Below are 14,826 nucleotides of genomic sequence, written 5' to 3'. Positions count from 1 at the left end.
CATACTGTGTGAAAGGGGCACGGGAGTTGTGGGCACCTGTCCACATTGCAAGGCTGAGGCCCACCCGTCTTTGGCACCTCTATTCTGCACCTGTTAAATGGCAACAAGAACAGCTGCCTGAGCCGGTGAGAAGATGAACACTACAGCATGGGCTGCAGCTTGGCTGATTGGGCTGCTTGAAGAGAGCACAGGGGGCAGCAGGACCCCTGGGAAGGGCACAGGAAACCTCCTCACTGACTCTCCACCTCAACCAATGTCTCCTGATCTGCTTGGAAAGTCTCAGAGTGCAATACAGCATACTCCCTCCTCCAAGCACAATCACTCTCTCACCCCTCCCCCAGCCCCCGCAGCCCCGTGGGTCACAAACACCACCAGAGGGCCCAGGGCCACCTTGCAGCTGTGCCCCTGGTGCCAGACTTTGGAGGCCTCCCCTCCCACCCAGATCCAAACCCCCAGTCACTACTCCTGGGAGAGAGAGGCTACTACAGAGGTAACAAGGCACATGTGATTCCCCCAGACTTTCCCTACTGCCCCCAGGCCTCACCATGCTGGACCCCGGCCAACAGCACCACGCTGGACCTGTGATTCCCAGTCTCTGCCCTGCTGCCTCTGGGTGACCCTGGGCTGACTCCTGCTCTTTCTATTTGGCCTTTAAGGATCTTTCTTGTGTAAACTTCTGTCCCAAAACAGAGGAAGAGGGTGAAACTACTCTTTTTAAATTATTTCAAAAATTTTTGCCCCATATGGTCTGAAGGAAGGTAAAACCACTCTTGAAAGCAATCAGGCCTGGGCAGCGAGCACCATCAAAAACTGAGCTTAAAGAAAACCCCAAAAACTGAGCTAAAGACTTTGCCAGGAGCTACCTTTTGCATGAGGGCCATTGAAACAACTGATGGGGGATCACTGAGAAGGTTCCCATACTACCCCAGCAGAAGTCTGCCCTGAGAGAAGGTGCCACAGTCCTAGGCGGGCCTGAGTATTCCAGACACACCAGCAAGTGTGCAGTCCCAAGGGGTTCCTGTGACCCAGCAGCCTGGCCATAGGCACTCCTCCACAGCTCCCTGATGGAAGCCTGGGGGAGCAGGATGGTCCCCCAGAGCTAGACACATCCCAAACCCTGCAAATGGCAATTCCAGAACCTTAAGGAGCCTCCGCCACTGAAGACCCCATAAACCAGTGCATTCCCTTGGCCTCCTTTGCAGAAGCTGGGCATGATTCTCAGGAAGTCAGCAGAGAGCAGGACTCACCTCATCCAGTTGGCTCTAGTCTCATCTGACCCGTCTATGGACTTATAGCGGTTATTCTTGTCTACAATCTGGAAGAAAGAGAGAGAGTCTAGAATAGGCCATCCTAGACAGGCTTTCATGTCCCTGGGCTCCTTCTCAACCCAGGACTCAGGGCCTGGCCCCACCTGCTACCTTCCCTCCCTTCCCTCTGTCCTCCCCCTGAAATATCCCCACTGGTACTGGACTGAAACCCAGGCTAGGGTCACAGATGCCTGCTATCCACTCTCCACCCATTTCCATTCCCCTAGAGACACAGGAGGAAGCATATATATCCCTTAACAGGTGTTTTGAATTCCCAGAAGATAGGCGGCAGATGGGTGGGACCATCTCCCTCCTCGGCCTTGATTTCTAGTATTCTTTCTCTCTCTATGGGTTCTGCTGGATGATTGGGCACACAAAATTTGAGAGGGTTCCTCCTCTCCCCAGTCTCTAAATGTTCAAGAGCCTCAGGGTTTGGGGCTGGGCCGCTTTCTCTTCAGCAAAAATGTCTGTATTTCACCCTTGCTCTTGAATCAGAATTCAGTTGCATATGAAATTCTAGGCTGATTAAGTTTTTATTTTTTTCAGCCCTTTTAAGATTGTTAAAAAGACTGTCATAGGTTCAAAAGCAACCTATGATTAGTCTAAGTTGTCCTTTTGTGGATAATCTGTAGTAAATTTTAAGACTTTCCCTTTATTCTTGATTTTCTGCAGTTTTGCCATGTAGTTTTAAAGCAGAGATCTAGTTTTTTTGAAATTCTCCTCATTATTTGATGAGCACTTTCCAACCGAAGACTTCTCTTTTTCAAATCTGGAAAATTCTTAGCCATTATGCTTTTGACTACAGCTCTCAGTCATTTTCTCCAATCTCTTCTGGTAGATTTCCTATTAAACATATGTAGAAATATCTCAATCTATCCTCCATGTCTTTTAACTACCCCTTCATAGTTTTCCTTTTTTTTTATTTTTAAGGCAGTCAGTCTCTGGCAAAATTTCTCAGAACTCTCTTCCAATTCACTAATCATCTCTTTGACTACGTCCAGTCCAGGGTTTCTCTCATCTACTGAGGCTTGTCCTTTCTTTCTTTGCTTCCTTTTTTAATGAGCACCTTTCATTCAATGAATATTTTTCATTCTCAGAATTTTTAATTGGTTCTTTTTCACATCCATCTTTTCTTCATCCTGCCTTTTTGTTTCATAACGACAGGTTCCTCCTTTTTGCATTTTTAACAGCTTTACTGAGGTGTAATTGGCATATAAAGTACAACTGGTTAAGTTTTGACAAATGAGCTAGACCAGGGGTCCCCAACGTTTTTGGCACCAGAGACCAGTTTCATGGAAGAAAATTTTTCCACAGACTGGGTTGGCACAGGAGGATGATTTGGGATGATTCAAGCACATTACATGTACTGTGCACTTTATTTCTATTATTATTACATTGTAACATACAATGAAATAATCATACAACTCATTATAATGCAGAATCAGTGAGAGCCCTGAGCTGATTTTCCTGCAACTAGACAGTTCCAGCACTAGCATCACTGCCTCAGATCATCAGGCATTAGATTCTCAAAAGGAGCTCGCAACCTAGGTCCCTCACACGTGCAGTTTACAGTAAGATTCCTGCTCCTAGGAGGGTCTAATGCTGCTGCTGATCTGACAGGAGGCGGAGCTCAGGCAGTGATACGGAGCAGCTATAAATGCCGATGAAACTTCACTCACTTGCCTTTTGCTTACCTCCTGCTGTGCAGCTTGGTTCCTAACAGGTCACGAATCAATACTGGTCTGTGGCCCAGGGGTTGGGTCCCTAAGAACTCAGTGAAGCAGAACCACTTTACCAGGCCTATAATCCTAACTGACCTCCCTGGTGGCATTCTTAACCCTTCACTGATTCTTCCCAAAGCAGCAGAGAAATCTTTTACCAAAGTGAGTCAGATCATGTTCTCCGCCAGCTCAAGAGGGCATTAGGTGCACTTACAATAAAATTCATGTTCATGGTTCTGGCTTTCGAGTTCCATCTGACGGCTCCCTGCCTGCCTCTCCAACTTACCGTGGGCCTCCTTCTCTCTCTTTTCCTACTGCTCTGTAGCCACTATGCACTGAGAGTGAGCCTTAACAATTAGTTGGTTCCACTGCCCAGAACCTCTTTCCCCTACTCTTAATAAGATAATAATTATGGTATAGTTTAAGCATTCAAAAATTATAAAGAATTTTTATAGTAATTCTATAATGTAGCTGACAACTCTGTGCCCAGAAAGTACAACCAACAAAAATCAACATCAGTTTTATATGTCCCAATCCTGTCTCTCCTTTCACTTCATAGAAAAGCCTGGATGCAGCTGAAGACCCTCTCTGCCTCCGTCAACTCAATCTCTCTCCCTTCCTCCCTCCAAGGGTACCCACCACCCTGCAGGGAGCCTTCCCATTTTTATGATGTGAGGATTTTTTCTAAGAACACTGAACAGAACTGTTTTGCATGGTTGTAAATTTTACATGAACGGCACTCAAGGAAACATACCCTTTCTCAACTTTTTCTCACTAAGCTCTGAACGCCTGGTCCCTTCTTATCTTTTGAGACTCTGATGATGTCAGTTCCACAGAAGGAGCCTTTCTGGACAGGACCCGAAAGTAAGTTCTTCCTTGCCACACCTCAACCTCCACACCCTTGGCCTCCCATAGCCATGTCTCTAGAACATTGTCCTGTTACAGTCCTCATTATAGTGAGCATTTCTTTTGGTGTTGACCATGTTTATCTCTTTGTCAACTTGGTACCTGACAGTCTCCTTCCCTAACCTAATTAGGGCAAAGCACATGGCTGTCCCACTCACGATGGTGGTGTCAGTTCCTAACACAGTAAGTGACACTTGGTAGAATCCTGGGTGAAAGAATAAATAGTCAGATGAAGAGCCTTTTAAGTAATAGAAGCAAGTTAAGGAAAAAAAAATTACACAAGGTTATTTATTTATTTATTATTTATTATTTTTTTTTTTTGAGATGGGAGTCACACTCTGTCACCCGGGATGGAGTGTACTGGCACCATCACTGTGGCCTTGATAGGATGTTAGTATTTTAGTAGAGAGGAAATGAGTGCTGTGCTGAAGGTAGCATGTCCTAAGGGTCAACTGTTCATACTTTCAGGAATTTTGTGAACCAGTTGTAAAACAAAACCGATATTAAAAATTAAATGATATAAACTTACAAGTCAATAAATTATTTATTTTTAAAACAGAACACTCAAAACTTAACCACTTCCTGACTAGTTTACCACATTTTACTAACTGTTATCTATGCTCTTGAAGGCACTGGCACCTACTGTACCAGAACAGTGGAAATACTATACATGGCATAACAGCTGCCACTGCATATTTCCTCCCAACTGCATGTTGAGTGATTTCATGTTTGTAGTTTAAAATCAGCCATTTACACCATGGAAACTGGCACATACTCAAACCCATCCTAGAAAAAAGTGCTCCATACCTCATTGCTGACCATCACTACAGTTACCTTCAAAGTACTCCCCCCTGGAAAGCTAGGCACTGATTCCAGAGCCTAGTCCACTCTTCAGAGCAATTTTGGAACTCTTTTTCTGGAATGACTATCAGAGCTATCTCGTCACGTGGCACACAAAAACATGCAATGGTAATAATGAACGCCACCCAACAAGACACCCACCACATGTTGACAAGAACATAGCTGTGAGACACTGATATATCAAGGTTATGAAACCTTACCAAATTGTTTGTACAGTGCTGCCAACGTAAGTGTGCAGTAGCAAGTTTGCAAACTTAATTGTCAGACCTAGTATGATGACAGCTCTGATGGTCATTCCAGAAAGAGAGTTCCAAAATTGCTTTGAGGGGTGGACTAGACATTGGTGTATTTTGAAGGTGACTGTAGTAATATTCAGCAACAAGGTATATAGTACTTTTTCTAGGATGACTTAGTGAACTTAATTGTTAGACCTCATATTTCTCCCTGACTCCCATCACCAGCAGATTGTTACAAACGTTTACCTGCACACCACTATATGCATGTTTATGTGAGCATAGAAAGTCTAGGAGATACATTTCAAACTCTCCACTCTGACTACCTCTAGATGGGAGAAAAGAGAAAAGTAGGGATGCTTTTGTGTTCTCCATTTACAAGACCATTCTGCTTTTGTGTTTTAAAAATCTCAAAAAGATAAGAAAAGAAAGCATGGAGTTCAGGGTTCTCTTTTTCTTACAGTCTCCCCAGATGATGCTGACACTCCTCTGGAGTGTCACAGAACCCTATACTTTATCACAACACTAACCACACCACATTATCATTTTCTGATTGCTCCTCTTTCTCCTGGGGGAAAAGAAAAAGCATCTCTTATTCCCTGAGGCCAGTAGTGGAGGCTTCTACAAGGTTATAGGAACCACAGAACCAGAGGAGTTGGTTCTCAGCTTCACCACTTACAAGCTGAATGGCCTTGGGCAGGTGACTGTGAGGGACACAGGAGCTGCCTAAGATGTCTGCTTGCTAGCTTCCAGAGATTTTCTGAGAGGTGTTTATTTATTTGTTCTTTCATTCATTCAACCAACAAATATCACAAAGGGAGCAGCTACAGTGACAGGTTCTGGGTATAAAATGGTGATCCAGGCAGACAGAATATTTGCCCTAAGAAAGCTCACAGTACATTGGGTACAGTAGCCAGGTCACTATGACAGTGTGTGGTCAGTACTATGGTGGAGAACTGTGTAGGGAACTCATGGGAACTCTGAGCTGGGGCCCCATACCTAGGAGTCAGTCAAGGACCCTCTTGGGGGATATAGAGTGTAAGCTGAGATCTTAAAGAAGAGGCGGGTGATAGTGTTCTAGGCAGAGGGTATGGGGCAGGCAGGAACAGGCCCTGGATGAGCCCAGGCCACTCTGCCTGGGGCAGAGATGGATCCAGGGATGGTCAGTCAGGACTGGATGCTCAGCACCAGCCCCCAGAAGACTGGTCTCTCACTGTCCTCCCTCAACTTATTCTTCAAGGTCAACTCCTCAGCCCCTCTGAACCTGGAGCTTCTCAGACCAGCCCAGAAGCTCCTAGCACTGTGCGCAAGAACTTTGACAACCCAGTCCTGACCAAGGAAGGTTGACTAGAGTGGTAAGGGAGTCCTCAGCCTGGAGAAGGGGAGATGGAAGAAACCAGAACCATCATCAAAGGTGGGAAGGCTCACAGCCTGGGGGACGGGACCAGGATGGGCATGCATTTAGAGGAACACAGACAGAGCTTTTGGCACAGGGAATAACTATCTTGAGTTAGGACCGACAGCTCATAAAGTGCTGAGCTGCTTATTACTGGAAGTATTTAAGCAGTTGATGATTGCTATCAGGGAGGCTAATAAAAGGATTTTCCTCACGGGTGGAAATCTATCTTAAATGACCTTATAATTATGTCTATAACTAATACTGTATGATTCTATGTAGAAAGATTCTCAAAAAAACAATATAAATGCCTGAGTTTTGGCCCTTTGAGTCAAGCATGGTCCATGTGGACGAGAATGCTATTTCTGACAGTAATAAAATGTCATCAATAACTACCACTCATGGAGCAACTTCACTTTGATATACTACTGCATGAATTGTCATAATTTACAAAGTAGCTACTATAATTATCCTCATTTTACAGATTAGGAAACTGAGGTTTGGGGCTGGTGGGCAACTTGCCTGGGGCTCCACCAGAAATACATGGGGAAGGGTGTAAACTTGGGTCTCTGATGGTACAGTTCATGCTTTAAAGGGATAGATATTACCCCCCAAATTCCCCTAAGCACTCCATCAGAACAAACCAGACTCTCTGGAGCCCTCTCTGAAGTCCCAGCCTTGCCTACAGTTTGAGCACATTTGCTTAGCATTTTAATAGGGAGGAACACCCTGCCTTGCAACAGCTCCTCTGCCCCAATCAGGGATTCACTGTTGAGCTCCTCTAACTGAGGCCACTACCAGATGCTGCAGAGACCAGGTTTTTGAAAACCTCATTTGTTTGAAACTTTTCAGGAACCCACTGAAACCATAAAGTATTCTGAAGTGGTTATAAAGATGACTTGCAAAGCCATCGACAGTTGACAAAGTGCTCTGGACACCTCAGATGCTCCTCCCCCAAACACCAGGAGGCAGACAGTACAACCTCTGTTCTCAACTCACTCCCAGCCCAGCCCTCTGAAGACCTGAACTTGAACTCTAATCTCTGCTACACCCAGAAACACTGAATGAAGAACATGGAAGCTGGGCTTGCATGGTGGCTCACACCTATAATCCCAGGACTTTGGGAGGCTGAGGTGGAAGGATCATTTGAGGCCAGGAGTTCAAGACCAGGGAAAGTAATATAGTGAGACCTGGTCTCTACAAAAACTAAAAAACAAACAAACAAACAAAATTAGCCAGGTTTAGTGGTATATGCCTGAAACCTCAAGAAATCAAGGTAGAGAAGCTTCTGTTCATGTCTCTTGCCCACAATGAAATGGGATCACTTGTTTTTATTAATAAGTTTGAGTTCTCTGTGGATTCTGGTTATCAGACCTTTGTCAGAAATATAACATGCAAAAATCCTCTCCCATTATGAGGGCTGTTGTACGTTCCTTTTGGAAAGTAGTCTGGAGAACACTCAGGGATCTAAATGTAGACCTGCAGTTTGACCTGCAATTCCTTTACTAGGTATATATCCAAAAGACCAAAAATCATTTGGCAACAAAGATATTTATACCAGATTGTTCACTGCAGCTCAATTCATAATTGCCAAGTCTTACGAGAAGCCCAAGTGCCCATCCCCATAAATGGATTAATAAATTGTGGTATATGTATACCATGAATACTACGCAGCATTAAAAAAAGATGGAGACTTTATCTCTTTTATGTTTACATGGATGGAGCTGGAAAATATTCGTCTTAGTAAAGTATCTCAGGAATGGAAAAAAAACATCCAATGCAATATAGTATTACTATAAAACCAATTTATAATCACTCACACTTTCATATGAGAGATGAATCACAACTATAGCCCAGGATGAAGGAGGGAAGGGGAGGAGAATGGGAAGGGAGTGGTTCGATAGAGGGAGGGTTAATGGTGGGACCACACCTATGGAGCATATTGCAAGGGTACAAGTCAAATTTATCCAGTATTGAACACAAATGTCTTAACACTGTGGTTAAGTAAATGAGGTGAAAGCTATGTTAATCAGTAGGATGTAAGCCCTCCAATTTGTACAAAGAAGCGACACACTGAATCTCACAAAGGCATAAATGTATTCATGATCCATGTATATGTGACTTATTTAAAAAAAAAAAAAGAAATCAAGGTAGACAAATCATTTGAGCCCAGAGTTGGAGGCTGCTGAGAGCTACGATCATGCCACTGCACTAGGGTCTGGGTAAAAAAAAAGAAACACTGAAGCTGAACAGGGGCCTCTGAGATTATCCAGGCCCAGGTTCCTAATTCGGTGTCCAGGGATCCCTTAACATGTGTGCAGTATTTTATGAATATTGGCACATGAGTATACCTTTCTAGGTGATTCAAAAAACCGTAAGGACCATGAGCTAACCTATCTGCCCTAATTTTACTGCTAGGGAAATTAGTACTTCTTTGTATTGTTTTAAAACTAAAACTACCTTTCATCAAATTCCTTTTCCCTTAATTGAGGTATGACTGACATACAAACAGCTGTGCGTATGGAATGCGTACAACCTGACGGGGCTGGATATGTGTACACCTGTGAAAGCCTCACCACAAACTATGATGTACACATGGCCATCACCTCCAAAAGACCCCTCCTACTCTTTTTATTTATTATTAATATTATTACTATTGTGATATAACTTAGCATAAGATCTACCCTCTTGGTAAATTTTGAAGTACGAAACACAGTATTGTTAACTATAGGTGCTACGCTGTATAGCAGACCCCTAGGACGTGTTCATCTCACATAACAGACTTTGTACTTGGCTTAACACCTTCCCATTTCCCTCTCCCTCCAGCCCATGGCAACCAACGTTCTATTCTCTGCTTCTGTGAAGTCTGACTATTTAGGATTCCTCAGATAAGTGTATTAGGTAGCGTCCATCCTTCTACCTGGCTTATTTCACTTGGCATAACATCCTCCAGGTTCATCCATGTTGTTGCAAATGGCAGAATTTCCTTCTCTTTTAATGCTTGAAAGACTGGAGGTCAGGTTTATGAGGCATGTGTACATACAATCCCAAATTTCATATCCATTCCCAGCCATTCCTGAAATCCATGTGATGGTAACCAGAGATGGTAAAGCTACCTGTGACCTGCTCATCACCTGCTAGGCACCACGCGTGCAACAAGCATGAATGTTACAACTCATAATGTTCCATTAGACGGTGCATTCCCATCCTATAGATAAGAATCCTGGAACTCACATGAAGGCTATGTTAACCAGTGTGATGGAAGTGTTTTGAATTGTGTGTGAAAACACCACACTGTACCCCAGAAGTGCATTAATGTACATAGTTACCATTCAATAAAAAAGAATAAAAAAAAGAATAAACAAAAGGAACTCTGAAAGAGCAGGTGAGCGGTCTAAAGACACACTCCCAGCAAGCGGGAGAGCCAGGACTGGAACCCAGGAATGTGTGAGTCCAGAACACATTCTCTGTGTTCTGCTCTGCCTGTACAAAGTGCCAGGACTATGGATCCAGCCTTAGGACCAATCACTCCCTACCCTGCCTGACCACACACAGCCTCATTCTCTCCTTGGTAAGGAGTCTGGCTCCTGGTGCAAGTAAACAGCATTCTGAAGTCCCAATAGCTGTCAGGGAGACTGGCCTGAATCCTGTCTCTTAGTTATGTTTTACATGAAGGGTGCTGGGCAAGGGTGGGAAAGAGAGAAAGGAGAATCTGCCTATCCAGGAGGGAGTAAAAATGCAAACTGAAGTGAGCCTGAAGCCAGAGGGGAATTGGGTAGAAACAAACCTTAAATGTCATGTGGTAGATGAGAAGCATCTTCCAAGTTAACACAGAAGCAGTTCATAGGCCTGAGGGGAAAAAACACCCTACAGAGTTGTTCAGTGCACAACCTGAACATCCATCATGGGTGGCTCTTTTTCAATTACCAGGGAAATGAAAAAGAGACAGAAAAAAAGCAGAGGGAAAAACCCTAAAGATCCACAATGAGAAGATCACTTCCCACCCATTAGGATAGCTAGACTCAAAAAGTCAGACCGAAACAAGTGTTGGCAGGAACGTAGAAAAGTTGTGTTGATTAGTTTAATGTAACCACGTCAGATGGTATATATAAAAAAAATCAAAATCAGCACATTGTACCCCACATATGCATGAATGTATTCATGATCTATGCGTATTAGACTTAATAAAAAAAGTAAATTAAAAGAAAAAAGAATGCAGAGCCATCGGAAACCTCATACACTGTTGGTGAGGAATGTGCTACAATGTGGTCCAGCTGCTTTGGAAAACAGTGTGGCTGTTCCTCAGATGACTGAACACAGAGTCACCATAAGACCCAGCAGTTCTACTCCTAGGTATTACACCCAAGAGACATGAAAACATATATCCACACAGAAACTTACACATGAATGTTTATGGGAACATCATTCAGAACAGCCAAAAAGGCAAACAACTCACTCTCCATCAATGGATGCACAGATAAAACGTGGAACATGATTCAGCCATAAAACGGAACAATACCTGCTACTACATGGATGAAGCTAGAAAACATTAAGTGAAAAAAGCCCACCTGCTATATGATTTCATTCATATCAAAGTCCAGGATAGAAAAATCTATAGTGTCAGAAGGTTAGCGGTTGCCTGGGGCTGGGGGATAACAACCAAAAGATATAGGATTTCTTCTTGAGGTGATGAAAATGATCTAAAATTGACAATGGTGATGGTTGCACATATCTGTGAATATACTAAAAAGTGTTGAATTATATACTTTAAATGGCTGTATTATATAGTATGTGAATTAGATCTCAATAAAGCTGTTAAAAAAAATAAAATCTGCCAAAGATTCAGCACCAGCAATCATACAAGGAAAGAGAAAGGACTTTATACCATATGCTTGAAAAGAATTCCTTAAGGAATCAGGAGGTTTCTATGTGAGTGGGAAGACGACCAACGAAATAACATGTGGGCATTTAAGTGTTCACATTTGGGACCTGAACTTTGACTTTGGTTTGTGGTCCTGGCAGCACAATTAGCTGTGTAGCCTCAGCTAAGTAACTTGGTCTTTAACTACCCATAGTGCTGTTGGGAGAATACAGAGTTAGGACACAAAAAGCATTTGTATTTGGTACCTGGCAGCTACTCTTACTACTATTATTATTGATATTGGTGTTGTTGCTCATCACCCCTAACTAGCATGTGCTAAGGACCCACTGGCATGTGGGGTGCTGAATTAGGTTCAGGAAGCATCACAGATTGGACTAGACCTCTCCTTGGGAAATTTTCAAACACCAGGAAACTCAAAATCCCCTACTGTCAAAGCCAGGGTATTTACTAGAAATTAGTATTGCCCAAGATTTGAAGGTTCTCTTTAAGAATCTTTAACTCAAAGTTTTCATTTTTAAAAAATCAACATACGAGAATCACCATCAGATTTCTGCACTCGCAAGAGTACTGTGTTTATGGCTGAGTTGGTGCCTGTGCCAGGTTGAATTCTTGGTCCAGTTCCTCACCTGTCTCTATCACCCTTTCCCATGTGACTCTGCATTAGACTCTATTTTATGGGTGGCTTGTACAATCTGTGTTCAACCATGACACTTCTGTGGCCAGTGGGATGTTAACAAACACAACGCAAGCAAAGTCTCAAAACACAGAAGAGCTTCCCTCGGGAGCTCCTGCTCCTTCAGTCTGGGCCCAGAACAAACATGCTCCAGGTATCTGGGACAGACCTGGTTCCAGAGTACGGAGGCAGAGGCCAAGTCCTCCAGTGATCCCAGCTAAACCAGCTGAACTACAGTCACCCATCAGATACATGAGCAAGAGAAAATCATGGCTGCTCTACGCCAGGCCTCAGCAAACCATGGCCTGCTGCCTAATTGCAGCCTACCACCTGTTTTTGTATGGCCCACCAGCTAACGCTGATTTGTACATTTTTAAATAGTTGAAAGTAAATCAAAAGAAGAATGATACTTCATGCTATAAAAATTCTATGGAATTCATATTTCAGTATCCATAAATAAATTTGTACCGGCACATGCCACACTTATGGCTGCATTTGAGCTCCCATGGCAGAACTGAGTAATTGTGACTGTCACTGTGTGGTCTGCAAAACCTATTTAGGATCTGGCCTTTTACAGAAAAAGCTTCCCGACCCCGATTTTGTGCCTCTGAATTTTGAGGTAGCTGGTTTCCCAGTAACTGTTGACCGTACAACACTAGTTATTACTACTTGCCAAATGAACAGTGAACCACTGCAAACTTAGTATGTAAACAGAGTATTCTGGCAAAGAAAAGGCTAAGAGACGTTGTAGCAGTTGTGCTAACAAATGAATTCCTAGTATTGGGCGGCACCTGTGGCTCAAAGGAGCAGGGCGCCAGCCCCATATACTGGAGGTGGTAGGTTCAAACCCAGCCCCAGCCAAAAAAAAAAGAATTCCCAGTGTTTCAAACAGAGACAAATGGGAAAATAAAGATATCACACAGCACATCAAAGGCACTCCAAACACCAATGATACTGTGTCTTAGGAGTCACTGCCATATCCACCTTAGAAACAGTAATCTCACTTTAGTAAAACAGTATCATCCATCACATTAAATTATTTTATTAATTTGAATTATGTTGAGATGTTTGTAATTCTGTTCAATTTGTTTTGGGTTTATAGTTATCAAAAAGGTATCAGTATGAGAAACTCGTGTTTACTTACGTACCTTTATGTTTATACTTTTTTTTTGAGACAGAGTCTGACTCTCTCACTCTGGGTCCAATGCTGTAGCACCATAGCTCACAGTAACCTCAAACTCTTGGGCTTGAGCAATCCTCTTGCTTTAGCCTCCCAAGAAGCTGGGATTACAAGTGTATGCCACTACACTGAGCTAGTTTTTCCTAATTTTAGTAGAGATGGGGTCTTGCTCTTGCTCAGGCTGGTCTTGAACTCCTGAGCTTAAGCAATCCACCTGCCTCAGCCTCCCAGAGTGCTAGCAGCCTCCCAGAGTGCTAGAATTATAGGAGTGAGCCACTGTGTCGGACCTTTCTAAATAATAGTAAAATAAAACTAATGTTACATTGGGACTCTACCAACACTAGAAGTCACCTGAACACAAATTCGAGTGAGAAACAGCTGCAGGAGAATGTGGCGAGGTGCCCAGGAGTACAGAAGGTCAGGTTAGGAGCAGGTCTATATCGGAAATAGACCAACTCAGAATATTTTTTCATGTTCTACATTTGTTTCAATATAATAGATTTAGGGAATTATAGACTCTGTTCCTATCAGAAATGGTTCAGTATTTTTAGGGTAAAAATCTTTGTTTTAGTTTATGATTCAATAACGAAACTACTTGCATTTATAAAACAGCTATATGAGCTAAGCCCATTTAATGCTTCTGATGTTAAGAGGAATCTCAGGACTGAGGTACACATTCTTTTTCCTTTAAAATTTTTTTTTAAATTTCAGATTACTATGAAGGTATAAATGATTAGGTTACAATGTTTGCATGTGTTAGGCAAAGTCTCTGCTGTGGTGGTGTCTCTTATGTGGGCGTGTATTAGACTATCTACTGGCTTCATATTGAGTATATCAGATACTTGCCTTTCCATTCTTGTAATACTTTACTAAGAAGAATGTGTTTCAACTCCATCCAGATTAATACGAATGATGTGATATCTCTATCTTTTTATGGCTGAATAGTATTCCATGGTATACATATATCACAGTTTATTAGTCCATCCACAGGCTGATGGAAACTTAGGTTGTTTCCATATCTTGGAGACTGTATATTGAGCTTTGAAGAGACATATATTTACTTCCTGAAGAGCTGATACTGAATCAGTAGTATTTTATAATCCACATGCATCTAGGAACATGAGTAAAGTGACTTTTTCCTAGTCTCATCTTCCACTTTTCCTTCTAAGCACATTCTATGCTTCTGTTATACTGTATTACTACCACCCTCCTCAATATTACACATGTGCCCCAGGGCCTTTGTACATGCTATGCCCACTGTTTGTATGTCGTGGTCCCTCAGTTTCTGACTTGGTAGGCCATTCATTTTAACCCACCTCTCAAAACCTAGTTCAGTCCTAGAAGCAAGGACACCCAAGTAGCAATCACATACCTAGTGGATTCCATGCAATTGCTATTTCCCACTACAAGGAATCAGAGATTCTAGGAGAGATGGCTGGAACATCTTCTTGTGCCAGAAAGTAATAAAGTACTAAAGTATTGATGGAGATGTGTCAAAAGAACAAAGAACCAGTTTAAAAGGGCTCCTTTTGGCCAAATCTATGGTAACTTAAACATCAAAATGAATGATGACAGGAATGGACTATATTATGTTCAATGAAAAAAGAATTCATGAGTCCATATAGATATTTAAAATAATTTTAAAATAAGGGATGGTGTGCAGGAGA

At 42.6% G+C, this 14,826-nt stretch overlaps 1 protein-coding gene across 1 annotated transcript in view; it reads right to left on the bottom strand.

The window, feature by feature from the left end:
- PRDM11 (PR/SET domain 11) overlaps window positions 1-14,826 on the bottom strand; it is a 44,535-nt gene that overhangs the window by 18,027 nt on the left and 11,682 nt on the right. The window contains exon 5 of the mRNA XM_012801762.2: window positions 1,248-1,315. Within this exon, the coding sequence (XP_012657216.1) occupies window positions 1,248-1,315 (68 nt within the window). The remainder of the gene's footprint in view (window positions 1-1,247; window positions 1,316-14,826) is intronic.

The sequence above is a fragment of the Otolemur garnettii genome, unplaced genomic scaffold (genome assembly GCF_000181295.1).
Source record: "Otolemur garnettii isolate 467f Iridium unplaced genomic scaffold, OtoGar3 scaffold00001, whole genome shotgun sequence".
NCBI lineage: Eukaryota > Metazoa > Chordata > Mammalia > Primates > Galagidae > Otolemur > Otolemur garnettii.
This window is presented reverse-complemented; position numbering and strand designations above follow the sequence as displayed.